At 45.0% G+C, this 27037-nt stretch overlaps 1 protein-coding gene across 2 annotated transcripts; it reads right to left on the reverse strand.

Moving 5' to 3' along the window:
• Positions 1-2582: 2582 nt before the first annotated feature.
• TF (transferrin) lies at positions 2583-27037 on the reverse strand. Of its 2 annotated transcripts, none has more exons than XR_014565073.1 (17): positions 26788-26953; positions 24218-24387; positions 23428-23539; positions 22269-22463; positions 21246-21381; positions 18839-18894; positions 17723-17895; positions 14055-14232; positions 13401-13552; positions 11112-11202; positions 10097-10138; positions 8331-8495; positions 7040-7196; positions 5742-5998; positions 4293-5597; positions 3762-3945; positions 2583-2825 (listed from the first exon to the last, which is right to left on the reverse strand). XR_014565073.1 is itself a non-coding variant. In XM_083741828.1 (17 exons), exons 1-17 carry the CDS (start codon positions 26828-26830, stop codon positions 2785-2787), a joined length of 2145 nt encoding a protein of 714 aa, XP_083597954.1. In that variant the 5' UTR covers positions 26831-27037; the 3' UTR covers positions 2583-2784. The 2 variants fall into 2 exon arrangements, 1 of the variants encoding a protein (XP_083597954.1); XM_083741828.1 differs by having other exon boundaries at positions 4293-4477; positions 5934-5998; positions 26788-27037.

Below are 27037 nucleotides of genomic sequence, written 5' to 3' on the forward strand. Positions count from 1 at the left end.
TTGCCCACCCCCGCCCCAGCGAGTGCACACTAACTCGGCTCGTTCTACAGGCGAAGGGAAGAGGAGAGCGTTGGAGGCGGCGGGTCCGTAGACCCCCCAAAGGATATCGCTGCACGTTAAGCCGCAGTGCCGGATATACGTATAAGCTAAACAAGCTATAGCTTAGGGCCCCACTCTCTTAGCCCCCCCCCAAAAGGCAGGGGGACTGGATGTACATTTCCAAAATATAAGATAAAAAATAAAATAAAACCTGCATACAGCAACAATGTTTTGTGTTGTGTAGGCTCGTATGATGTAATGGGCTCCACCTGCTAGTCTGCTCCCTAAAATATCACTGGTTTGCTCATTTCTGTATATAGGGTGCCTACATTCTGCCTGGACTGGTTGCATGGCAACATGTGCAAATGGCTTTAGATACCTATCAGGTCCATAAATTACCACATCACATATATTCAACACAAAAAACAGTGACAATTGGTTGTTGACAAAGGACAGCTGGACATAGAAAGGGCCCCATTACCTCCAGTAGCTTAGGACCTTATCAAACCTAAATCCAGCCCTGGTTAAGCACCATTGGCGTTATTGTAAGCATGAGCTTTGGGGGGGGGGGGCTACAAAACAGACCCATTTATCCCTAGTGGGCAGATGTAAAGCCAGCAAAAAGCATGGACGTAGCCAAGTGGGGGTGAAGGGGTTGCAGTTGCCTCCCCCCTGTAAATCATTACAAATATAAGGTTCTGACCCCCCCCAACCAAAAGCCTGCCCCCACCCATGGCAAAAAGGGAATGAAACTGGCGAGAGAGGGTTAGTATTTGGGGAGGGCACCTTGCTGTTGACCCGAAAGTGAACGTTATTCAACTGAAAACCAAAAGAGTGTGAAATTTCCAGTGTGAAACTGCTGGACTTCAATATCTCAGTAAGCGCAGGACATATTTTCTCAGGGCAGTGCTGGTTCCAGGCTATTTTGTGCCTCGGGCAAGGCTAAATATTTGCAAATCCCCACCAACACAAACAGCGTTTGCAACTTCTGTTTTCAAAAACAGATAACTTGTAGAAAAAAATGAAAAGCGCAGAACTCAAAACTGCTAATTTTTTCTTAAATTGCAAGAATAAGTAATACGTATATCTTTCTCAAATGTTTTAGCACACAGATCAGTTTGAATAATCTTGTGAATAATGATGTTGCAATTTAAGACTCTTTAAAGTTTCAATTTCAGGCACATCAAAATCTCACTTTGCATGCCTTTTCCTTTTGCAAATTTTATCACCAGTTCCTTCAGGTCAACTGCTAATGCTTGGGCATGTTCAGTTGATATAGTTGCCAAGCCAACTAGTCCCTTTTTGCAACATTGTTGAACATATATAAGTTTTTGTAAGTTTGAACTTTGAGAAAATATGTTCACCACTTGCCACTGGAAGTGTCAGAAGGATCCTTAGAGCAACAGAAACGTTAGGCATATTATCCAGGCACACTTCCTCTTCTCCTGCTGCTTTTCCCTGGGGGAAACCGTTCTTTAGCGCTCAATTATAACAAACAGCAATACAGAAATTTCCCAGTTGACATTTGTTCTGGTCTGTTGCTAAAGAGCAGGTTTTCCCTCGGAAAGGAGCAGGGCAAGGAGAAAACTGCGTGGAACCATACCCAGAAAGTGTGGGTCAGGCAGAGAACAGTTTTCTAGGCATGGCACAGGCAGAAGTATGGATGAGCCCTAAGAGGTGGGGGCTGAAACCCTGGAGAGCCACTTCCAGTCAAACCAGACAATACTGAGCCAGAATTAATGGTCATACTGGGATAAGGCAGCTTCCTATATTCTTACAAGCCCCCCTCTCCCCCATATCCTTTTTTAGATAGTCCAGCTCTGATAATGTGCTGTCTTTACATGGCTTGGTTTGTTTTGCAGATTGACTCACATCCTTGAGCCACATACTTTTAGTTCTTGCTTAGTGCTTGTGCCACAGTTGGTGCTTGTATAAGGATGATCTGCCTTGGCTTGGTAACCTGTATTGCTTGGTAGTAGGTGATTTGTAAACAAGTGGAGTAGCTGTACTGTGTGGGCTCTATTTTGGATGCACAAACTCCACACACAAGCACCATCCTCTTGGCTTTGTAGAGCCCATCTCCTGTTTTCTTGCAGGAATTAACAGGCCCAGGGTTGAGGTAGGTAACTGTGAGAGACAAGACAAATAGGAACTCTTTGCTCTGTTTCTTCCAACTTTGCAAATCAGTGTTGTAATATAAACCATCTATAAATTGTTTCATGCGAACTAGAAACGAACCTATTCCTGTATGCTGGTGGTGCTGAATCTTTATTGGCCTGAGTCAAAACCAAATTGGAGCAACTCCCAAACCAATTAAAAGCGAATCAACAATAGCAATTCCCTGATGGAATATAAGAGGAAAAATGTATTTATTACAGTGGGTCTTCTTATATTCTTAGGGGTGGAGAATATGTGGCCCTCCAATATGCTTCAGCCACAGCCACCGTAGCTGGTAGATTTGAATAATGGACATTGTGACCGGCAGGCTGTAGGTTCCCTACCCCTGCCCTAAAGGAATCAGTAATCATAGCCAACAGGATGAATTAGCTTGTGAGAGTTACTTTTATTTATTTATTTGCACTAGTGACACCAAGGAGTTAAAAAGCCATACAAAGAGAAGCTTGAACACACTTTGTTGTGATGTTAAGGAGAAAAGAAACAGTTGGACAGATCCCCAAGTTAAGGCAAGAAAGAATGGTGCTTCCAATGCTACTCATTCATTACAAGGAGCTGCTTTTCATCACATTAGACATCATGATGGTGGAAGTTGCAGACCTTAAGGAGTTCTGTAACATAAAAACAGAAAGAAGAGAAGAGAAATAAAAATGAAAGTTTAAGATCAGCACACCAAAACAGACAAACTCTGGCAATGTTTCGTAATGCCCTAGAAACCATTTTACTCTCATGGAAATTTGTCTAAGACTTAGGAGCTAAAGCCTCGGGTAATATCACATCTTGAATATGGGTATGGACTCTCTCAAAGGTCTGTTTTGTGCAGACTAATGAAAGAAAGGGAGCATGAACAGTGTAGCTAGCTAATAACATTATATTTCATTCAGTTTTCCTATCCAGAATATTGGGAACAGGGTGATTGCATAACTTCTATAGGACTGAAAAAACTACATCTGCTTTGCAAAATTGTTATAGAATATAGTGGAGCACACATGTTTAAAAATTCACAACAAAAGTGCACAAGCCAAAAGTGTGGGGGAGGGGGAGGGACGACAACTTATAGTTTATGAAACTGCCTTTTAAAAAGGTCATGTAGCATTGGTCCTTACTGATATTTACTTTTTGCCACTCACTTAAAATGCCCTTTAAACTAGACTCCCCCAACATGGTACCATCCAGATGTTCTGGACTGCAGCTCTCAAGTGTCCCAGACGGCATGACTGATGGTCAGAAATGATAGGAGCTATAGTCCAAACCTTCTGGAGGGCACCAAATCAGGGAAGGCTGCTTAAAAAAAAAAGATGCAGAACAGAGGCGTGAAACCTGTGGTTCTTCAGATGTTGCTGGACCATAGCTCCGAGCAACCCTGACCATTGATCATGTTGGTGGGACTGATGAGATTTGTACTCCAACAACATCTGGAAAGCCTTGATAAGGAAAAATATAATGCTTCCTCTTCGACTATAAGAGAGTACTGTCTAGACTGCAGCTGAAATCCAGGTTTTGCCTGAAGCTGACTGGTGTCATTCATCCCAGTGTATAATTGTTACCTGAAGGTGAGAATTTCTTGAATCCACCAATAGCAGTCAGATATTGCTCGCCAAGATAAGCAGCCGCGGTCTTTTCTTTTGTGCTAACTAAGCACTGAGTGCCATCTTTGAACAAGCTATCTTTGGTTTCAGATTGGAACATTTGGAAATCCCCTTTTCTTGATCCATGGATTCCAAAAAAACCCTGTAATTAAGGAAGAAAAGCAGGATTCAGTTAGCTGTCGTGTTAAAGTTTTGGTCACCCACTTTTTGGTAAAAGGTTGTGGTGATCACATGCCATCCAAATGGTGCGTCAAACATTTCACAGTTGTTCTCTTCCTACTGAGCGCTCCTTAATGATTAAACTGTTCCTACACTTCCCTTGATTGCTTCTGGGTGTCTTTTGTACAAAGAATTTTGTCCAACTGTGGCTACCTCTACAGAAGTGGTGTGATTTATTTACATACTATTTTTAAAAGCTATCACAAGCCAACAGATTTATTGTGAGTTGTGATCTGGGAAGTCCCCTTAAAAAAAACAAAATAACCTCACCTGTTGGTCAAGTAACACACGACGGACAGCCTCTGCTTTCCCAGGTGCTGCAACTACTCCATGAGTAGGAACTGTGGCCAGACCACATCTTACATAGTCATTAACTGGACAGCGATCACCATTAGGTTTCAGAAGTTCAAAATCGGAAGCCATCTTGTTCCCTACCCAAGCAGGTTTGTTTTCTCCTGGGAGGAAAAAAGAATGTTAAAGATCATAAAGCTTTTATTGTTCTATTCAGGGATCTGTCAAGTGAGCACTCACCAGGTGACCCTGTCCCTGATGTTACATACCCCACCAACACCTACAGGTGGATGCAAATGGCTACACAGGGGAAGAAGACTTTATATATTTTGGTATCTGCATGTAGCACTGGAACTTGCTTCTTTAAGAGGAATGGTTTAGCAGTGGCACAGCCCAAGGGGATATATTTTTATGTAACTTCCATGAGAATTGTGACAACTGAAAGCAACTGAGTTTACCTGCTCCTTTACCCCCTTTTCTTTACAGCAAGTAAAAGCAGAGTTTAGTTTATTGCATGCAAAGAAATTTTGTAAAAAGGAGGAGGAGGGCGGAGAGCATCCAACAGCTGTCATTGCCCTTGTCTGTTGCAATATGCAGGCTTCCTTGTAACTGGGAGCTCGGATCATGCAGGGTCCCCAGTCTCATGCAAGCCACCATATAATACAACAGTATGTGCAAAGCTTCCCTCTGCAGGCAATCATGTAAATTCACAGGTGTCAATCGTGCAAAGGTGGCAGACCATGAGTTGTCAGGGGCTGAGCCAACAGGAACAGCCACACTCTCTCTTTTGTGGAGTGCTTGGGTGGAGGACAATGGGTATGGAACTTCCAGTCCAAAGACCAAGTGCGCCTCTCCCAACAACCTCCGTCTAGCCCTTGGGACTCCTTACCGGCCATGCCTTTCTCTGCGCCATCAAGTGCTTTTGCCTGGCTAGAACATAACCTACTGTACACTTTGGCTTTGCCTTCTGTTAGGTCTGGCATTACCCACCACTGGCATTACCACTCTGGAAGTGGTTGGCAATCTGATAAAAAAAAAAAAAAGATGTTTCCATCTAGCAGTAAGGATTCACAATCATAGTGAACTTTGGCTCAGCATAATATTACATATAAATTTAACATCCAAATGAGGACTTTGTTCCTTTCAATTTGAATACAGTTTAGCCATCAGGGGCCAAATTAAATTGCTTCAGATTTCACATTTCCATGAGCCAGCAGTTAACCATCCTCAGCGTAACTCATGCAGAATTTCCCCTTCTTTTCAATGGACTTGCTAGTTGACTTGCTGTTTAGATCAGTGTTTCCCAACCTTGTGCCTCCAGATGTTTTTGGCCTACAACTCCCATCATCCCTGACCACTGGTCTTGCTAGCTAGGGATGATGGGAGTTGTAGGCCAAAAACATCTGGAGGCACAAGGTTGGGAAACACTGGTTTAGATGCTATTCTGCTTGGATCCCCCTTGTGAGCAGGGGACATTTATGGGCATGTAGTGATGGGGGAAATAGACATCCATTTCTCTATAAAACCTGTGGCCGCTTCGTGAAATTTGTGTTAGGTTACTCCACAGGAGTAGGGCTCCTTGCGCATCCTGCTTAGGCCTGGCATGAACCTTCCACATACCTTCTGTGTTCTCCTGGACTGTGGTGTGTTTAACAAAGGCTACATCTCCTGCCTCAATCAAACACCTAGAAAACACAATTAAAAGAAAAATGTTGGTGTAGCATTTGTCAGTTCCTTCGAACCAGACTGCTGAAATGAATTTGAATATTTCCAGTTATGTTCAAATGGATTCAGAATTTACAATGAGAAGTGAAAGACGCAGTTAATCACAGATGATAATTTGATGAGATGCTGTGAACTGAAGAGAGTTGTGGCCAGTTCAGTGTAATGTTGAAATCACGGCAATATGCTGGCAACCAGTTTTTTGTTGTTTTTTGGGGTTTTTTGCTATTTACCTGGATTTATATTTAATAGCCATGTCAAAAGTACAGATTAATATGTTTTACTTGAAGTGGGGGAAATGCTATTTGTGCTGATTTGTTCCACCCACTAGGTGGAGCAGTGATTTCATTTGAGACAGAAGTCAAAACATCTTAGTTTGAAACTTGCTTTCAATATCCAGGTTTTGACATGGAATATGTGAGCTTGTTGTTTGCAATTCAGTACCCACAAAGTGATTGCTTCTAGGCTCCACATACCTGAGATAAAGGGGGGGGGTCCTAAGTAGAGCTTTGCCCTGCTAATTTTAAAATTAATACTAACAAGGCTTATATCCTGCATAGGATTTTGAATCGTGGGAATTCATGAAAATGTTCTTTAAAAACAACAACAGCAATAATAATCAGTGCTTTTTTTCTGGATGGATGCAGGGGGATGCATACCCCTAAACATTTTGTGAATCTTTGTACTTTTGTCCATTTACTGTATTTATTTTTCCTGATTTGAACTATAAAACGGTGATTTTCTTGAGTCTAAATGAGAGTCCCCCTAAACATTTTTATAGGGGGAAAAAGCACTGATAATAATAATAATAATAATAATAATAATAATAATAAGTAACAGGAGGAGGAAACTGGGCCTGAGGAGGCATCTGATGGACTAATAGAGACAAAATACTGAATGGCTCGTTGCTGCAGTTGTTTAAGATTTCTCTTTGAAAAACTCATGGGTACATTCCTCTATCATCTCCTGAATAAGAGTTTGTTTTTAATATCCAAGTTACCTACCGGAAAGCACCACTGTAGCCGAAGTATATCTCATTGCTGTTAGCTTTGCACTTGTGTTTGTCAGCGAGTGCCCCTCCAGTACCAGTGCCCTTGCACAGCTTGCAGAGTGGACTGCTAGGTGGTGATCCTGGAGCACAGCCTTCACTGAAGAATGTACCTGACAGGAGAACATGGAATAGTCACTTGGAATTCTTCTGTATCTGTTCTTGTAAGATGGCCACATATCATATTTGCAGTGAAATATTTGCACACAAAAAAGGATTGCTATTTGGAATGCCCAATAGAATAGAGGAAAGCAGATTCCCCCCACCATCTTCTTAAAATTTCAGTCTTGTTGGCTGGCAGGCTAGCTATCTTATTTTAAAAGTATACCACCCATCCCAAAAATATTTTGGTTGCATCCAAATGTAGTCATTTAGAGTAGATTGACTGAAATCAAGGTAGGACCTAAGTCAACCATGATTTCAAGGAGTCAGCTCTAGAAATGACTGTGTCATGATCCAACATATCCCCCCCCCCCCGCCATGTGATGGTTTATCAGCCATCTGGATTACCACCATAGACTAAGGAAACATTGCCAGCCAATCCAAGGGTATTCTCCAAAAGGCAGTGCCATACATTTGTACTCAGCCATTCTTAAGCAGGCGACGGGAATGGCAGATTCTCAGGACTCTATCCTGGCCAGATATCACAAGACGCACACCCCGCACATTTCAGCAATGTGGTAAGTGTTGGGAAACATTTTTTATTAAATAGTATTATAGCAGTGTTGCGCTTACAGTGCTATATTTTACTGCAACTAAAACAAAATAGCCAGGAAAGTGCTGGGCTGGGCAGAACAATGCAAAGCACTGGCTAACTGTGCTGCAGGAAATAGTGAGGTTGGACAGAGTAGAAGTGTCTATCTCCTAGTCCTTCCCAGCTCCTCAAATGTTGCTGGTTAGGGTCTTCTGCCATGTAAAGCCCTGCCCTTTTAGAAGGACAACAGCAGCGCCAAACAGTGGCATGCAGTGAATTTTTTCGTAGGGGAACAGTTAGGGCCAGAAGTGTGAGCTTGCAAAGGTTATGGGGTGGGGGTGATGTCACACATGTGAGCATCGCACCTTCCTCCCTAAGTACGGCAAAAGCTTCCCAGGCTTTGGAAAGGAGGCACCAGGTTTCTGACACATAATGTATAGGGTGAGATGGCTTGTTTACATATTTAAACAGGCTGTATACCACTTAACCACTTTTGGCTCCGAAGGGGAGTCATGTGCAAAGTAGTTAAATAAGTGAACATGAGGTCACTCACTAATATTGAAGTTTCCAATGTTCTCCTGGTAAAGCAGGCCCATGGGGATGTTATAGCCAGCAGTCCTATCAACACCAGTATGGCAGGATTTCTTTCCCCTCATTGTCTTCCAGTTGAATCCAGTATCAGCTTTCTTGACAACAGCAACAGCAGTGTAGCCCTTTACTGGAGACAGGAAAGGAAAAGGGGGAGAAAAATCTCAAATAAGACCTCAAATCAAATGAGACCCTAATTAATGGAGGGAGGGAGCCAAGTTGGCCCATGAAAGCTTGTAATTCTCTCACATGCTGAATGAATGAGTGGGTAGGGTCTTGACTACCTCTCTATTGTTGTGTCCTTATTTGGAAAATAGGCATAAGTCAGAAGAATGCTTTGCTCATAGATCAGTTTGAAAACTGGGTTCTCTGTCCTGGCTCCCGCTTTCAGATGAAAAACCAAGACTCTCGGCTCAGGAAATCCTGAAAGTTTTATTAAATAAATCAGCTGCATCTCTGCTTCACTCAGGGTTCAGGTTACAAGGCTCAATGGGTACACGGGTAGAGTCCAGGATGCATGACCAGGCGTGATTAAATGACAAGAGGGAGAATTGTGTAAGCTCACCTTGAGCTCCTTGGAAGAGAGGTGGGTTATAAAAGTAATAAAAAAGGAGCTAAAACATTGTCCCAACACAATTGATGCACCCCTCCTGCTCTACTTATGAAGGAGCAGAGTGTGCTCCATCACTAATGAGGTTCCTGTCCCAAGCAAGAAGACTGAGCAGAGAATGGCTCTGCTCTGCTCATGCCTGCATTGATAGCGATGTGTCTTCAGCAACAACGTGGTCCAACCTTCTGACTGTCCCTCTACCACCAGCCTGGCCAGGTCTGCTCAGCCACCAGGGGAAACTCTTTCCCAGGAGACAGGGGTGGGGGTGGGTCTGGTTTGGCTGGCTTCTCAGGAGGTGGGGTGGCACCTGCCTCTGTTGGCTCCCCCTCCCCTTCTGAGCTATCTGACCACCAGGGGCCAGGACCCTCATCCTTGACACTGCTTGAGCTGTCTCTACATAAGGTAAAAAAAAGGTAAAGGTAAAGGACCCCTGGACCTGGTCCAGTCAATGGTAACTATGGGGTGCGGCGCTCATCTCACTTCAAGCCAAGAGAGCTTTCTGGATCATGTGACTAGCATGACTAAACCGCTTCTGGCACAACACTGTGATGAGTGCCAGAGTGCACAGAAACACCATTAACCTTCTGGCCACAGCATTACCTATTTATCTACTTGCACTGGTATGCTTCCAAACTGCTATGTTGGCAGAAGCTGGGACACAACAACTCCCTCCATTGCACGGATTCGAACCGCCGACCTTCCGATCGGCACTGTCTCTACCTACACCCTTCATGGAATTGTCATCCTCTACCTCTCCTGACACATCCTGCCCCATCTTGCCAGGAACCATGGAGACCATCTTTGCCAATAGTACTGGATTTGAAAGAGTTTTAAAGCTGGCAAATACATTTATATAAATATGAACGAATATTAAATTATATTTATATAAATACAGCTTGAAATGGAAGTATAATATTAGACCCTCTCCCTCTGTCTCTCTCTCAAACAAACATTGCACAGAAAGGTTTGTCCATGTTTTTAGGTGTTGGGTTGTTGTTTTTTGAATCACATGTTTTCTGCCCTGGGTTCTTTTGAGAGGAAGGGTAAGATATAGATTTAACAAATGAACAAAAGCTTTAAATCCTAGGTTTACTATGGCTGTATGCCTCAGAGTTACCCACCTGTTGTCTCTGTTTCTGGATGGGCACATGCGGCAGGGTCAGCTACAAAGAGAATGAGAAAGAGGTTCTAGACATAATATTCCAAGACAAAGAGTTGTATCCAAAGTAGCACTAATGAAGTCATTCTGCCAGCACAAGGATTTCTGCTTCCCCCGTCCTTTCCCCCTTAAACCTTTGGGGCAAATCTGGGGAGGATGCAGGGTTCATGTGTGGTGGTGAGTGGGGGGAAGAAAATGAGGGGGAGTTCTGTTGTGCAAACAGAAATCTTGATGGGACACGCTAATTGAATGCTGCCCCAAACCCACCCAGTTTTTGCAATGCCACAACAGCAATGGGAGTAAAGCCATTTGTGGTCACAGACCTGAGGGACAAACACCAAATGCTTCCTGAGAACTTATAATAAAAGTGAATCACATGCAGAGCATTGCTTGACACACCTTTACAGTGATGTGCTCTCATCTGAAGTGACAATATGCTTGCCCGTAAAGGTAAAGGGACCCCTGACCATTAGGTCCAGTCGTGACCAACTCTGGGGTTGCGGCGCTCATCTCGCTTTACTGGCCGAGGGAGCCAGTGTACAGCTTCTGGGTCATGTGGCCAGCATGACTGAGCTGCTTCTGGCGAACCAGAGCAGCGCACGGAAACGCCGTTTACCTTCCCGCCACAGCGGTACCTATTTATCCACTTGCACTTTGACATGCTTTTGAACTGCTAGGTTGGCAGGTGCAGGAACCAAGCAACGGGAGCTCACCCCATTGTGGGGATTCGAACTGCTGACCTTCTGATCGGCAAGCCCTAGGCTCTGTAGTTCAACCCACAGCACCACCCTATGCTTGCCCATAGGTAGGTATAATAAACACAATGCAAAATTGGTGTAAAACTTTGAGCATGTGGGTCAAAATCCCCATTGGGCCCCTTGCAGAACTGCAATGAAGGTCTATCAGAAGTTATTTCCAGATGTGTGCTTGTGATAGTGTGGGCTGTATTGAGTCAAACTGCCATTTTCCATACTTACAGTAAACTTCAGCCATCACTGGCACCAAACCGCACATCCCAGCAGTGTAGACAAACCCTCCGTCCAAGCTTATGGCATCAGCCTCATCTTTCTGCAAAGAACATCAGATATGCTAATAGCAAACACATTCTCCACATGAGAAATATTTTATATAGCCAAGACAACATCATCCATGCATGAAAGAGTGCATCGGAAAATGTGCATTGGGTTTGAAGCAAATTTGTTGCTCAGGGGCATTATTCAGTCATTGCTATTTATTGCAATGTACCTGCTTTCTTTGGAGAGGGATTATGAAGGTGTGCTTTTATTGCGCAAAGAGCACTGACAGTGGTACCTTGGAAGTCGAACAGAATCCGTTCCGGAAGTCCATTCAACTTTCAAAACATTCAGAAACCAAGGCGCAGCTTCTGATTGGCTGCAGTTAGTTCCTGCAGCCAATCAGAAGCTGCAGAATTCACATCCACATTCAGGTTCCAAAGAACGTTCAAAATCTGGAATGATCACTGCCAGTTTTCGATTGTTCAGGAGCCAAAACGTTCGACTTCCAAAGCGTTTGAAAACCAAGGTATGAATGTACGGGTATCTACTCAAATGTGTAAGAGATCCATATACAAATGTAACAATCTGGACATAACTAGTATTAGAGAAAATCCTCTTCTTTTTGTTATGCTTGCACTTTCCCAGTCAAATTGTTAAGCCTGTAAAAGGTTTAAGCCACAAAACAGTAGCCCTGCATGTAGCTATACATGAGGCATGAAAGCCTTCCTCAACCTGACACTTTCCATATATTTTGGACTACCAGCTATGCTGGCTGGAAAACATCTAGAGATCACCAGATTGATTGACCTTTCTAAAATTTAACCTCCATGTTGCATAATAGGAAGCATGTTTAAAATCTTGTAATTCGAATTCAAGTTTTGCAGCTTGACATAATCTCTCAGCCTTCCAGGCACTGAGTCTGGAAGCTGAGAAATAAATACACATTGTGAAATTAACACTATATAAAACTTCTTTGGCTGCAGTCTTGCTCACAGGTTAGTGAGCTCTGACTAGAAAGAATGGGGAAAACTCAGAAGCTAGTTTCCTCCAAACGTTTCAGTGTGTCTGAGCACAGAATGCACACGGTTAATATCATCCACACCAACATTTAAAGTACTCTCACAGCCCTTTAGGAAGGGGAAGGCAGTAAATGACACTTGAGCTCCTTGGGAGAAGAGGTGGGGAAATAGAATAATGCAGTACCCAATAAGATGCCCTCCAGATGCTAGACTACAACCTCCATCAGACCCAGACAGGATGGCTAATGGGAAGAGATCGTGGGAGTTGTAGTCCAACAACACCCAGAGCTTACTATATTGGATATCCCTAAGATTCATAGGTCAAAGATAAGATAGTGTTCTGAGTGGGCAGGGGTTATTCTGCATGATTCCCCGAGTCCCTTCCAATTCATCTGTGGAGGTAGAATGTGTAAGAGCAATCTTGCCAAACTGGTTCCTTTATTAAGGTAATGACTTTGGCTGGCGAGTTAAGTACAATGTTCAGCATAACCAAAGAGGTTTCCCTGTGCTATAGAACAGGGGTCGGCAACCTAAGGCCCATGGGCCACAAGCGGCCCACAGGGGTCTTTAAACAGCCCCTGAGCTGCCCCCGAACCGAGCCACCCACTCAGTGAGTCCCCGTGCACTGCACTAAACTGGCACAGCGCGGGGACTCATTTCTGCAGTGCCAGAAATCGCATCTGCGCAAACACCGGAAATGGTGGGTGCGCGCACTCATGCATTCGCACGATCCAGCCCACAGAAGGGTCTCCACTGGAGTGAACCGGCCCAGGCAAGGTAAACCTTGCCATCCCCTGCTATAGAACAAATGGGTGGGACTTCCCGCTTCATATGAAGATATTTTAATTTATGAGAGATTTTTCTTAACTATCTCAATTATATTTAACTACCTGTGGCCTTTTAGACATGGGCAGGATGTTTTTAATGCATTTCTCTTTCCTCTTGGCTTTAATATCTCTATGTGAGGTTTATTGTATATCCGTTTATTTGGTTGTAAGTCGCTTGCTGCCCTGGGCAAGATAAAGCAACTAACAAATTTAATAAATAATTTTTAGAAAACTACAGTTCCCAATATTCTTGGGGTGTGTGAGGAAACGTGCTTTAAATGCATGATGTGTACACAGCCTCAGAAGCAAAACCGCACCGGATGGAAGCAATGAAACCCAAGTGAGGACTCACAGTGGCAAGGTACAAGGGAAAGGGAAAGGGGTGAGCCGCTCAAAGCACTTACTAAGATCTTGATGATGCAGTCATCAGGAGTTTCTGCGACAGCACACTCTATGGAGCCTCCGCTCACTCCACTCCATGAGTCGCACTTTGTTTGTTCAGCCTTGCCCACTGCGCACCACCTGATCCTCCCTTCGGTATCAGGGGAAGGTCTGTCTAAAGGATCAGAAAGGAGAAACTCAATTAACCAGGAGTTCTGATGCCTCATCGTGCTGCAAATTAAGTGCTGGTAGAGAGAAGTGCTGGTGACTTCATTAAGGGGCTCTGGACAGCTGCCCCAAAGTCCAACCCTAACTGGCACCAGTGCTGTTACATGTGCAGGAGTGTAGAGAATACCAGCAGAGATACCTCTTACCTACTGTGGGGGCCTGAACCTCCAGTGACAGAGCTGGATCCAGGAACATCCCCCCCCCCCAATGCATTTGATCCCATCCAGGACAGGCAATGGCTCAACTTACCAGATCTGAGAACCACTCACCCACAGAGCCTTTGTCTGGTCAGGATTCAGACTCAGTTTATTAAGCTAATCTAGCTTGCCACTGCACCCAGACACCAGTCTGGAGCCTTCTCAGCCATTCCCGGTTCCAGATGATACAGAGAAATAGAGTTGGGTACCACCAGTGTACTGATGGTCCATGGCAGCTGATCTCCTGCATACCTTTTCTGATAGCCCGAATAGCACCACAGTACTGGGAGCCCAGGTAAAGTTGAGAATCCATTAACTCAGGTACACGAAGAAGATTGACAGCAGAATCCTTGAATAGAAGGTCTTTGGTAGGACCTTCAGGAGAACCAAAAAGTTTGCATCCAGATTGTGGGTTCTGGGAAGCCAGCTCCTAAGATAGGAGAATAAATATTCATTGAAGAGTGAGAAAAGATAAGAAAACATGAAGTCAGATGGAGTGCATAGAAGAGTTTTGAAAACTCATGGTATATGCATCACCACTGCCAATCCCGCCAAAAGCAGGTCAATTCCACCTCTCTCCATCCCTTTTATTTTCCAGTGGACACCTTCAACATTCCATTGGTTCACCTGCCCTCAACTTAACTGCTAGACTTGCATAGTCTACCTGACTTCCACTTCGTTTTTGGGGGTCTAATGAAGAAACAACGAAGAAATGCAGGACCGTAGTGTAATAATAATAATAATAATAATAATAATAATAATAATTATCATCATCATCATTTTACCCCGCCCCATATTATTAACCCAGCCACTCTGGGCAGCTCCCAACAGAGAAATAAAAACAGAACAAAACTTCAAACATTAAAAACTTCCCTAAAAAGGGCTGCCTTCAGATGTCTTCTAAAAGTCAGATAGTTGTTTATTTCCTTTACATCTGATGGGAGGGCGTTCCACAGGGTGGGCGCCACTACCAAGAAGGCCCTCTGCCTGGTTCCTTGTAACCTCACTTCTCGCAGTGAGGGAACCGCCAGAAGGCCCTCAGCGCTTGATCTCGGTGTCCAGGATGAATGACAGGGATGGAGAAGCTCCTTCAGATATACTGGACTGAGGCCGTTTAGGGCTTTAAAGGTCAGCACCAACACTTTGAATTGTGCTCGGAAACGTACTGGGAGCCAACGTAGGTCTATAAGGACTGGTGTAATATGGTCTCAACAGCCACTCCCAGTCACCAGTCTAACTGCCGCATTCTGGATTAGTTGCAGTTTCCGGGTTATCTTCAAAGGTAGCTCCATGCAGAGTGCATTGCAGTAGTCCAAGCGAGAGATAACTAGAGCATGCACCACTCTGGCAAGGCAGTCTGCGGGCAGGTAGGGTCTTAGCCTGCATACCAAATGGAGCTGGTAAACAGCTGCCCTGGACACAGAATTGACCTGCTCCTCCATGGACAGCTGTGAGTCCAAAATGACTCCCAGGCTGCACACCTTGTCTTTCAGGGGCACAGTTACCCCATTCAGGAGCAGGGTGTCCTCCACACCTGGTTGCCCCCTGTCCTCCCCAAAACAGTACTTCTGTCTTGTCAGGATTCAACCTCAATCTGTTAGCCGCCATCCATCCTCCAACCACCTCCAGGCACTCACACAAGACCTTCACCGCCTTCACTGGTTCTGATTTGAAAGAGAGGTAGAGCTGGGTATCATCTGCATACTGATGAACACCCTGCCCAAACCGCCTGGTGATCTCTCCCAGCAGCTTCATATAGATATTAAAAAGCATGGGGGAGAGGACGGAAGCCTGAGGCACCCCACAAGTGGGGGCCTGAACACTCATCCCCCAACCCACTTTCTGGACATGACCCAGGAGGAAGCAGCAGAACCACTGTATAACAGTGCCCCCAGCTACCAGCTCCTCTAGACAGTCCAGAAGGATGTCATGGTCAATGGTATCAAAGGCCACCGAGAGATCCAGCAGAACTAGGAAACAGCTTTCATCTTTGTCCCTAGTCTGTCGGAGATCATCAACCAGAACGACCAAGGCAGTTTCAGTTCTATGGTGAGGCCTGAATCCCGACTGGAAGGGATTCAAATGGTCCGTATCCTCCAGGCGTGTCTAGAGTTGTTCAGCAACCACCTGCTCATTCACCTTGCCCAAGAATTGAAAATTTGAGAATGGACAATAGTTGACCATATTGGCCAGGTCCAAAGATTTTTTTTTAAGAAGCGGTTTAATAACCGCCTCTTTCAGTGGGTCTGGGAAGCTCCCTCACAGAGGGAAGCATTATCCACCCCACAGAACCTATCACCCAGCCCTTCCCAGCTCACTTTTATTAGCCAGGATGGGCAAGGATCAAGGAGAGAGGTGGTTGGTTTCACTCATCCAAGCAGCCTGTCCACATCCTCGGAGGTAACAGATTGGAATTGATCCCATGCAACTTGACTAGACAGGCATCTAGCACTTTCCCACCCCAGTCCTGCTCCTACAGTGGAGTCTACCTCTTCCCGAATCTGAGCAACTTCTTGGGGTCCTTACCAGGCCCCAATGGTGCAGGTGGTTCTGTTAAATTGTGAACCACCTGAAAGAGTCTCCTACTGCTGTTTTCTGCATATGCAACAGAGGCAATGAAGAAAGTCCTCTTCGCCGTCGCTATCGCCACTTGGTAGGCTCGACATTGAGCTCCAACCTGTGTCAGGTCTGATTCAGAATGAGTTTTCCGCCACCTGGACTCTAGCCTCTCAGTGATTGTTTCATCATCCTCAGCTCCAGGGGAAACAATGGGGCTGTCCAGGCTCCATGCAATCGGAGAGGGCGCTCCGGAGCCAGACAGTCGATAGCCCTGATTAACTCCGCATTTCAGCGGGCCACCAGGGAATCAGCTGAAAGGCCATCAACATGGGATAAAATATCCCCTCTGAAAACCATTTGGATACATTAAATGGTGGGGGCAGACCATCCAAATAGGTCCTACCTCCCTGCAGAGGGGAAGGGTCGCAGAGAAGTCCAGTTGCACCAGGAAGTGATCCGACCATGGCACTTCTTTTGTTTCGCTTTTATTGTCAGTTCACCCACATTCATAGATATAAAGACCACCTCTAAGGCATGTCCATGACTATGAGTTGGACCAAACTTATTCAGGGACAGCCCCATGGAGGCCATGCTTTCCACGAAGTCCCGAGCAGCCCCTTGTAAGGTCATGTCAGCATGGATGCTAAATTCCCCTAGGACAACCAAACTAGGTGTCTCCAGGAGCACATCCACCATGACCTGAAGCAGCTTGGCCAGGGACAAGTTGCTCTATATACTTCAGATTTCTAGGACCTCAACATTTCATAAGTCCTGAAGCAGGCTTGTTTGTGTATGCTTCCATTATTATGGGTTGTAGTCAACTAAGTCCAACCCACTGCAATTAATGAACTGAAGTTAGTCCTGTCCATTCATTTCTGTGGGTCTATAGAGAGTAGGAGTAGCACTTAATATCACTCTATGTGTGTGCATTACTTAATTTACAAACTTGCATGCTTGGAAGTCCCCCATAGGTCTTATAAATCTTATGTGCAGTTGTTTTAACTGTGTGTTGTTGTTTTTAAGTGGCCACTATATTGTAAATATAGAGAGCCAGTGTGGTGTAGTGATTAAGAGGGGTAGTCTGGGGAACCGGGTTCGCGTCTCCGCTCCTCCACATGCAGCTGCTGGGTGACCTTGGGCTAGTCACACTTCTTTGAAGTCTCTCAGCCCCACTCACCTCACAGAGTGTTTGTTGTGGGGGAGGAAGGGAAAGGACAATGTTAGCCGCTTTGAGACTCCTTAAAGGGAGTGAAAGGCGGGATATCAAATCCAAACTCCTCTTCTTCGTTTTCTTCTAAATTGCTTTGGGATACGTCATTGAAAACAATTTATGAAATACACACACACACACACATACATACCATTGCTTTGGAGAGGACCGTCCAGATCTCATCTGCCCGACTGTCAGTACTCCGTGCTACCACAGCATGAGCAGGGACTCTAGCCAGAGAACACTCTTTATACTTCTCAATAGGCTTCCTACTGCCATCATCACAGAGCAGCTCATACTGGTTCCTTTCTTCTGGACTGAGGGCTATGAAAAATGATAGCAAGATTTAAAGCCAGGTATGTAAGATAGGTTCCACCCTGAAATGCTAGAATACCAAAGCTGAGAAATGAGAAGCCCATAGACTCATAGAATGATAGAGTTGGAAGCGACCACGAGGGCTATCAAGTCCAACCCCCTGCAGTGCAGGAATCTTTTGTTCAACATGAGGTTTGAACCCACAAATCTGAGATTAAGAGTTTTGTGATGTCTAATAATGAAAAACAATGAAAGTGAAACTCTACAATTACATGATACTGATTCCACCTGTATATACTGAGAGTCCATCCAGGTTTACAGTGGTTACAATTTCCTGCAGGAAAGCATTGTAGCTCAACGGTGGAGTACATGTTTTGCAGGCAAAAGGTTTCAGGTTCAATCTCCAGCATTTCTTGGAAAGGCTGCGGCAGAATCCTTCCTGAAACTGGACAGCTACCGGCAGTCAGTGTAGACAACACTGAAACAGTAGTTTGGCTAGGCATAAGGCAGATCTTTCTATGTTCCTTCCAAGGAATGCTCAAGTGGTTACTGTACTACATCTCTGTAAGATAGGGTGTTTGATCTTAGGATATAATAAATGGTCAACCAGGTGCTGGAATGGCCTAATTGCATGACATTTTCACAAATGAAGTTGTGAATTTTTTGGCACTTGTGGAAAAAGCTGAACCATACAGGTTTCTGCACATATCATCAGCCTTTATAGAACCAACTCAGTCCATGGAACTCAGCACAAACTCACTCAAAAATGTGAATTCCGTCTGCACAGAGGGTTGAGCTCTACTAGGAACTTTGGGGCAGGTAGTGTGTTGCCTTCCAGATTTTGTGGATCACAGTCCCCAGCATCCCTGACCTTCAGGCAGTGATGGCAGGGGCCTGATGGGAGCTGGAGTCTAACAACATGTAAAGCGCTAAACTTGCCCTCTGTCCTTACCTAGTACAGTTGCGTCTTTCACAAAGGCCACATCTCCAGCTCCATCCTTCAGACATCTAGAAGAACAAGCAGAGGAAGAAATATTAGAACTGAAGTTTTGGGTCCTTACACCAACCTTCTGCGTGTTAAAAGAAGCAAAAAGGAATTACAGATCCTGAGCATACAAACTACTATTCTTTATTTTCTTCAGCGCCAACAGAACACAGAAGTGATACAGTCCACAAGTGAAGAAATTAAAAATCATAATACACATATAAAACATGGACGGTTTCAGGAATGACCAAGCACAGGAAATCGGTTCCGCTTCCAAGTGGGACCAGGTTGCGCTCGGGCCACCAAGTCCAGGTCCCACCCCCGCCTCAGCATGGTGCAGGGTAGCGTTCTGTGTCACACTGAGGGTGACCCGGCCACGCCATTTGCCAGGCGCCCAATCAGGGTGCTGTGGGGGCATGGCCGGGGCCAATTTAAACTCTGGAAGCTCCTCTTTCAGCCTCTCACCACGGATCTCCTGCCCTCCCACCCACTTTTAGCTAGGGTCCCTGGCCTTGCTATGGACTTCGGTTGGTCGCCGTTGAGGGGCCTGGTAGGATTTTTTCCACTTGGCAGATTGGCACCAGCCACTTGGTTTTCACCTACCTAATAACAATCGTCATAATTTTGTAAGGTTTGGTGATTAGGCATTGGAATAGCAATGTGGGGGGGAGGGGAGGTGCAGCCATCACCTGCCCCTCCATGCACAAGGGTATTCCGTTAAAGGAATCCGGGGGTGTGGATCTTGTCCAAAGCCCGGGGAGGGGCTAGGGCCATGTCACGACCCCAGTAGGAACCCAGGGGGGCTTGAGTCGATCCTCATTGGCGGGGCTCCCCCTACTGGTGGTTTACCCTTCCAGACTTCCTGCAAGGTGGGCAGGAGTCAGATATAGTCTGCTGATGCCAATGCCTAAGCCAATACCGCTCACATTCTGTAACCAATAAAGTTGCGGCCTAAATTTGGCCCATTAACAGTAACCTAAATTCCATGTCCTTGTGTCTTTATTCTCCTAGGGGTGGCTTGGGGGTCTTGAAGTGCAAATGAGTAGTAAGAGTGTGGAAGAATAGGTAAAGCGAGGCTTGGATAGTTCCAGAAAAACTTTCTTCTGGAAAGGAAAGACTTATCATGAGGGAATAGAGAGGAAATCAGACATTGCAAGTTGAGTGTTCCAAAACAGAAATCATAGCAAAAACTCATAATATAAACAACAAAGAGTCAGGTAGTACTTTAAAGGCTAACAAATGTAGTTTGATTTAAGCTTTTGTGGGCTTTATGATCTGGAATTGTAGTCATCAAAAGCTTATGTCACAATGAGTGTGCAGTTCTTAGGGCGCCACAAGTTTTTTTTATCATGTTTTCCGCAACTGATTGAAATGACTACCTCACTGGAAATTGACAATAAAAAATCATTTTTCCATAACTGGTAGTAGAACTTTACATTGCCATGTAGAGACATTTAACCAGTTTCTTGCTGCCCACGGTAACCAGAAAATACAAGACTTTGAGGACATTTTAATGCTTGCCACATAGTTGTGTGCCACAGAAACTACTGGGAGACTTCCACACACTCAGTCGTTTGTGCATTTATTGTGCAAAAATAAATAATCTCCATCTCTTTCTGCACTTCTGCAATCATTTGCAGATGCATCCACACACAGAAGAGCAATGTTGCTATTGTGACGGCAGTAAAGTATAAATGTCACATGTTCTGAAAATGTTACTGACATCTGTTGGATATAATTTCCTGTCCATGCTTGCACCATTATGTGAAACTTTGTTTTCCTTCATTATTAAAAAATGTCTTTACTTATGTGGAAAATGGCAACTAAGCTAGCCCACCCGCAGCTATGTCTAGCTGTTTCGGAAACATTCTAGTTTGTTTTTCACTGTTAGGAGAGTGGATTGTTTTTATTCCTTTGTAGAGTTCCACCTCTCCTGCACTGGAATGAAGCAACAGCCCTGTCATACCGTTTAAAGCAGAGTTTCCAGGAAGCTGAAGGCACCACCTGTGTATACACAGCCTCTCATCTGAGGGTAGAGAATCCACTGCACAATAGAAGCATGTCTAGCTATACTTGTATGTTTCTAAATAAACCAAATATTACAAAAACACCCCACCTCTGCCAAAAGAAGGTAGCGATGCTCTTAGGCTCTCTTGCTGTTCAAGGAAATGGGGAGTGTACCATCAGTCCTTTGATTGTCCAGAAAGGCTCTCAGGTTGCATGTTTCCAGTGTTAGGTTCAAAATTTGTTTTTGGCTTTTCAGAACAAACCCCTCCTTTTCCTATTTTGGTTATGAAGCACCTGAATTTCCTAGGGCTATGACACCCCCCCCCCCTCAAAAAAAGAAACCAAATGGAAAATGCATGTTACTTACTGGAAAGCCCCTGAATATCCAGCGTAGGGGTCGTTCCGGCTGCATTTTTCATCACCTTTTCCAGCACAAATGCGGCACAGATTTGGCTCATTTTTGCAACCTGGGACACAGGAGCCTGAGAAAAACTTGGCTACAGCTGTAAAAGAAGACCACACAGGCAAGGCATTGGCAGGTCCCTTCTTCTAAATAGCATTCACCTATTAGTTTGTATCAGGGATGGGTCAGCCACACAAACGTCTCAGTCATGGCCTTAGAATGCCAATTATTGTCAAGGACAGCACTCGCCTCTGGATATGCTGTTTCAGCAACTGCAGAGGCATTCAACTTGTGACAGACATCCCAGAAGTTTCTGCAATGTTATATCTGCAAGATAGGGCTGGGAAAACCTCTTTCAGTCAAGGACCACATCCTGTCTCAGCTTGCCTGCTGAGGGCCATGTGCCAAAACAAAAGGTGGGTGTGGCCTAAACAAAACAGGAGTTAGCCTCCTCCATCCTCTCTTATGCACGCACACACACACACACAAATTCACACAAGCACACACATACACAGGATACCAGGACACACTTCTCAGATCATGCTCTGCAGCCACTTGGGTAAATAAAATGTGTTGCGTTAACCCTGGATTTTATACCTGGTACCTATGAAGTGTGGCTATATGTAAAACATGTGCTGGGTCACCATTCCACTTTAGTAAAGGGCAGAATGCCAAAATTCCCAGAGGGTGTACACCAGGGATGGTGAACCTGAGGCCTGGTTGCTGAATGCGGCCCTATCAGGACACTCCTCAGGCCGCCGCCACCCTGACCAGCCCTGCTCTGCACCCTGTGAGTGCTTTTCCTTGGCTAGAATGTGTCTCTGAACTATGATAACACCTCTTGTTTCTCTGAATGGAGGGTGGAAAGAAATCTCTGACTTCTGTGTGGCTGGAAAGTAATCTATTCAACAAAGGTCAGGTGAACCTTCCTGCCCGTTCTTGCTCCTTCCACATCAATCTTGTGGCTTTCATTACTCTGCTTCTTACCTTTTTCTATAGGTTCTGTTTCTGCTCCAGCCCATTCTATAAGACCAAGATTCAACAAGAGCCCCACTGGCATAACCCAGCCTGCAGATCTGCCCAAGCCAGTGTGGCAAGATTTCTTCCCTCGGAGCTCAGCAAGTGACTGAACGGTATTTTTCTTCACAACGGCCACAGCGTAGTAACTGGTAACAGATTCTCCTGGCAGGGAGAAAGAGAGAGGACATATTGTGACCTGTGCGGCAATGAAGAATAATAGAATTGTAGAGTTGGAAGGGTTCAACCCTCTGCAATGCAGGAATCTCAACTAAAGCATCCATGACAGATGACCATCCAGCCTCTGCTGACAAACCTCCAAGGAAGGAGAGTCCACCACAATCCGAGGGAGTCCGTTCCACTGTTGAACAGCTCTTACTGTCAGGAAGTTCTTCCTGAAGAACTTTACTACTTCTTCCCTAGTCTGGAGACCTTCTCCTAATGACTCTTGTCTACTAAGTTTAAGAACAGCTCACTAGAGTGTATTATTACAGGATATGGCTTGAAAATTCAGCAAAACTGCATACAAAAATCTGTATGTTAGGAGAAATGCACTCAAGAAGCTTGATGAACTTTCATGAGGACTTAAAAAAAAAATCTAATCTGATGCAGAAATGTGGAGAGCTGAATTTAATAATGGAAAAATGAGAAACTGGGAGAAATCCAAACGGACATGTTCTTCCACTCCTAGCACTAGAGAGTCAGTGTGGTGTAGTGGTTAGAGCGATGGAATAAGATCTGGGAGAGTCCACCACAAACCAAGGGAGTCCGTTCCACTGTTGAACAGCTCTTACTGTCAGAAAGTTCTTCCTGGTGTTTAGTCAGATTCTCCTTTCTTGTAACTTGAAGCCACTGGTTCCAGTCCTACACTTCATGGGCATGTGAGGCCTGCTCCAGAAGCACTCTCAGATGAACCCGATGGGTCTCTAACCTCTAACTCAGAGGACTCCATTGCAGTAGGCCCAGGAAGATCTGAGGCTTCTCCACTCCTCTGGGAGTGGGCTTTAAGCAGGCTGGGCTTTAAGCAAAGCAGCATATTGCAGCAACACCTGAACCCTAACCCCAGCTTGGGCCTTGCCACAACACAGAGCACAACAGAATTCTCAAAATCAGCCCTGTTGAAATTTACCTCCTGTACTTGTGCCATAAACTTCAGATACAACTGGCTTCAAGTTATTCGGGGCCAAGCCTGCATCATAAATGAGACCACCATCCAGGCTGACAGCATCTGCCTCGGAGGCCTGAAAACACATAAGAGTAGACAAATGGGAAGAAGAAAACACAAATGGGAAGAGGTGACAGGAATGAAAGGAGCTAGAAAGACTATTATACCACTCAGTGATGGATGGACCCCCTAATTAACTGAGCTCTCTTCTCTTTTTTCACAGAGCCAGAGTCAGAAAGGAGGTATAGAGCAATCTTTAACTGATAATTTAGCCCAGGGGATCAAGAAGGGACTTCCTTTAGTGTTCTAGTTGTCTGGGATTTTGCTTTAGGTTGCCTCCAGGACAATGCTTTGTTTTAACCTCTTTGGATCTATGGCCCCATAATAAAGTGATTACTGTTTTAACCACTAAAACCATTTTCTGGCAAATAACCCATACTGGAGTCTGAAAAGGGAGTATACAGGCAAAGACTGTTTTACCATTGATTCCTCCCAGGTTCCATGACCCCAGGGATTCTGCCAGCCACTTCTGTGATCAGACAGAACTTTCCAACGTCTGTCCCTAGACCACCCAGTTCTGCCTCATGGGCCGCTCCTAGCTCCTACTTCTGACCCTAACCAGGGAACTAGGATTTTTGAAACAAACCATTTTCTGCAGAGTTGACAGACCCACCAGCAAAAGTTTGGTTTGTCTTGCACACCGAATTCAGGGAAGTCCCCCAGTGTTTGGGTCCAGCTTCCACTAATCACTTACCGCAATGGCACTGATGCAGTCATGGGGACTGCTCTTCTTCACACAGCTGAATTGTGGGAAAGATGCAGGTTGCTGGGAGGTACTTAAGCATTCCTGCAGTCTTTGACACTTGTTCTGCTCAGCCGTTGATGTTGTACACCATCTTACCCCGGACGTTGCAAAACACGATGCTGTGAAGAAAATAAAGGAGGGGAAGTGTTGTGATATCATGGGCCATGAACGATGATAACACTGCCTTGTCTGAAGTCCACCTCCCCAGTTGTATGGGATTTTCTTCCCATCTGTGCCATTGTCTAATACTAGGATCAGGGTAAGAAGATTTGCTCACCAACCTTCCCCAACCAGATGGTTTGCACTGCAATATTCATCAGGCCCAGTCAACACGGCCACTGGTCAGGGCTGATGGGAGCTGTAGCCCATATCATCTGTTAGGTACCACATTGTGGAAGGCTGTATTAAACTAACCTTGACTATCAAGACAGAATCCTGAAGATCTGGAACTGCTCCTAGATGCCTACATAAGGTACACACATCCTTGAATTGCTGTTTCCTTGTTGTCCATGTAGATGAGATTTTCTCAAAGCTGCATGTTTTTCAGTGCATCTCTACAGATTCTGTCCATCAGAACTCTGTTGCTTAACCTACACACAAGAGCCTCAATCCAGGTCTTGCACTGCATCACACTGAGCAGTCGCATACTGGCCCCAAGACAAAGACTCAGCTGTTTTAGAGGAACGCAACACTTTTCGCTTAGTCTGATGTTGCAGTACTTAAGGGCAATGAATTATTTCAGTTCGTGGTAGCTGAGATTTTTATTCAGCCTGTGATGAATGCCAGCTGTGCTGTCACAAGTCAAGCCAGAGCTATCACATTCTAGATCGAAAGAGTCTGGAGAGATTGCTTTCACACTCTCAGCCACACATGCTCAAGCAGCTATAAGCTGCGTATGTGATAAAAGGGAACCACACGGGGTGAAGGCATCCTCCTTTGCTTGACCCTGTGCTAATTTAAGTTTGTTGGTTAACTTTTCTAGTAGGGTGTTTTCGCACGCAGTCATCCCAAGACATGTTCGTGCTTCAGGAATAAAATCCTGCTACCACCAAAACCTGGACACATATTAAACACCAGGGGAAGTTTCCCTTATGTACTGAAAGTAATGTGCTGGGGAGAGAGGTTCATTGGGAGCAATAATGGGAGGTGAATGGGTAAAGAACACATCCATCCATCCCTACTCCCCACAGTACCAATCCTAACTGTCGCTTCCTCCCAACACCAGACGCATTAATTGCACTCATGCAATTAACGCAGCCCTATTCATTATAGCTTAATTCCAGTTGATTTGAGTCTAGCCCTAATTAGAAGAAGGGTAGGGCACTTGCTCTGCACACAAGGCACCCCATGTTCAATCCCCGAGAATCCTGGGAAAGAATTCTGGGAGCAGTGCTCTCTTAAGGGTGCTGGGTATTGCAGCTTTGTGAAAAAGAAACCGCAACTCCCAGAGTGGTGAAGATGTGTGTTGGATGTGCTTTAGATGCAATGGTGTGGGTACGAAACCATAGATTACATGCAAACATAGGGCTCCCAGTTTGGGGAGATTTGCAGGAGGGAATCAGCTGCCAAGAGGAGGGTGTTAAACCCTTTCCCTGACCACATCTCCCTCAAGCTGTTTCTACATCTATCTTTCTGCAGCTGGAAAACAGTTGGGAAGAAATACGGTGGGGGAAGGGGGAAGCACAAGAGGATTTAACCACCATACTGTCCTCTCCAAATCTCCCCAACAAATGCCCTTTATCCTACATACACTTTGCAAATGTGGGTTTCTGAACCATTTCACAGAGGAATATGCAATTCTGCCCCCCTACCCTGGTCAAAGCACATCACCATTGTGGGATTAATAATGGTACTGGCGCCCTTTCCAGAAGGTAGAGTTGCATACCTCAAATATTATTCCTTAAACCCTACCTTACTGTTCACTGTACCTAAGCGTACACAACTATATATTTATAGTTAAGAACTGTTTCAATCTCTAAGAAAGATATTCTGGTTGATATTCATAGAAAAAGAGGTGCCAGAACTCACCATGAACTTACCTTGTTTCCTTATAATGTTAGTGGTGCCTACCTGAGAGGTGCCAGAACTGAGTTCTGATGAGTTCCAGCTGAAAAAAGCCCTGCCTTTCACACAGCTATAATTCCCAGCACCCTTAACAAACTCCAGTTCCCAGGACTCTTTGGGGGAAGCCATGCGCTTTCAATATACAGTGAGGGCATGACAGAAGATAGCAGAAGCATTCAGCTCAGCAGGGCTCTTGGACTGAGACCTCAACAAAAGGCAGGAACTGCTGCAAACCAGTGAGGCTTTCTGCCATCCCAAACTAGGACTTTGCTATTTTCCATAAGGAAAATATTTGAAAGGCTTGCAACCCTGTTTCTTAAAAGGCAAGGAATGGCAGAAATTAAAGTGGCATGATTTTTAAAGGATTGCCATTGTCTGAGCACAGACTCTAATTCCACCTTGCGGCCTTGAAGTGCCTTTGACTTGCCCCTTTCTGCAAGCCTGCATTCACTTACCTAGAAGCCCAGTGAACAGCACAGCTTGGAGAGCAAGCTTCATGTTGGCTTCTTCCTGGAGGCTTTGAGAGAGGTGTTGCAGAGGTGTCTATCACAGACTGCTCCCACGGCGTCTGTGAGGCTTTTGACTCAGCAGCCTTGCCTTTTTATAGAGAGAGTGGACTCTGCAGTGTTAGCAGAAGCAGTGACCCAACTGTGTTTGTCTGTCCTTGTTTCCCAATAGCTCCTGCTCCTCCCTCCTCCCTCCATT

This window comes from Podarcis gaigeae (assembly GCF_964106915.1).
Source record: "Podarcis gaigeae genome assembly, chromosome: 5".
Classification (NCBI taxonomy): Eukaryota; Metazoa; Chordata; class Lepidosauria; order Squamata; family Lacertidae; genus Podarcis; species Podarcis gaigeae.

Coding starts and splice junctions, on each gene's coding strand:
- TF (XM_083741828.1), bottom strand. CDS start 26,830: ATGAAGCTTGCTCTCCAAGCTGTGCTGTTCACTGGGCTTCTAG. Junction 14,233..17,722: donor CGGTCCTCTCCAAAGCAATG/GTATGTATGTGT, acceptor CTCCTATCTTAG/GAGCTGGCTTCCCAGAACCC. Junction 11,203..13,400: donor ACTGCATCATCAAGATCTTA/GTAAGTGCTTTG, acceptor TGTTCTTTGCAG/AAAGATGAGGCTGATGCCAT.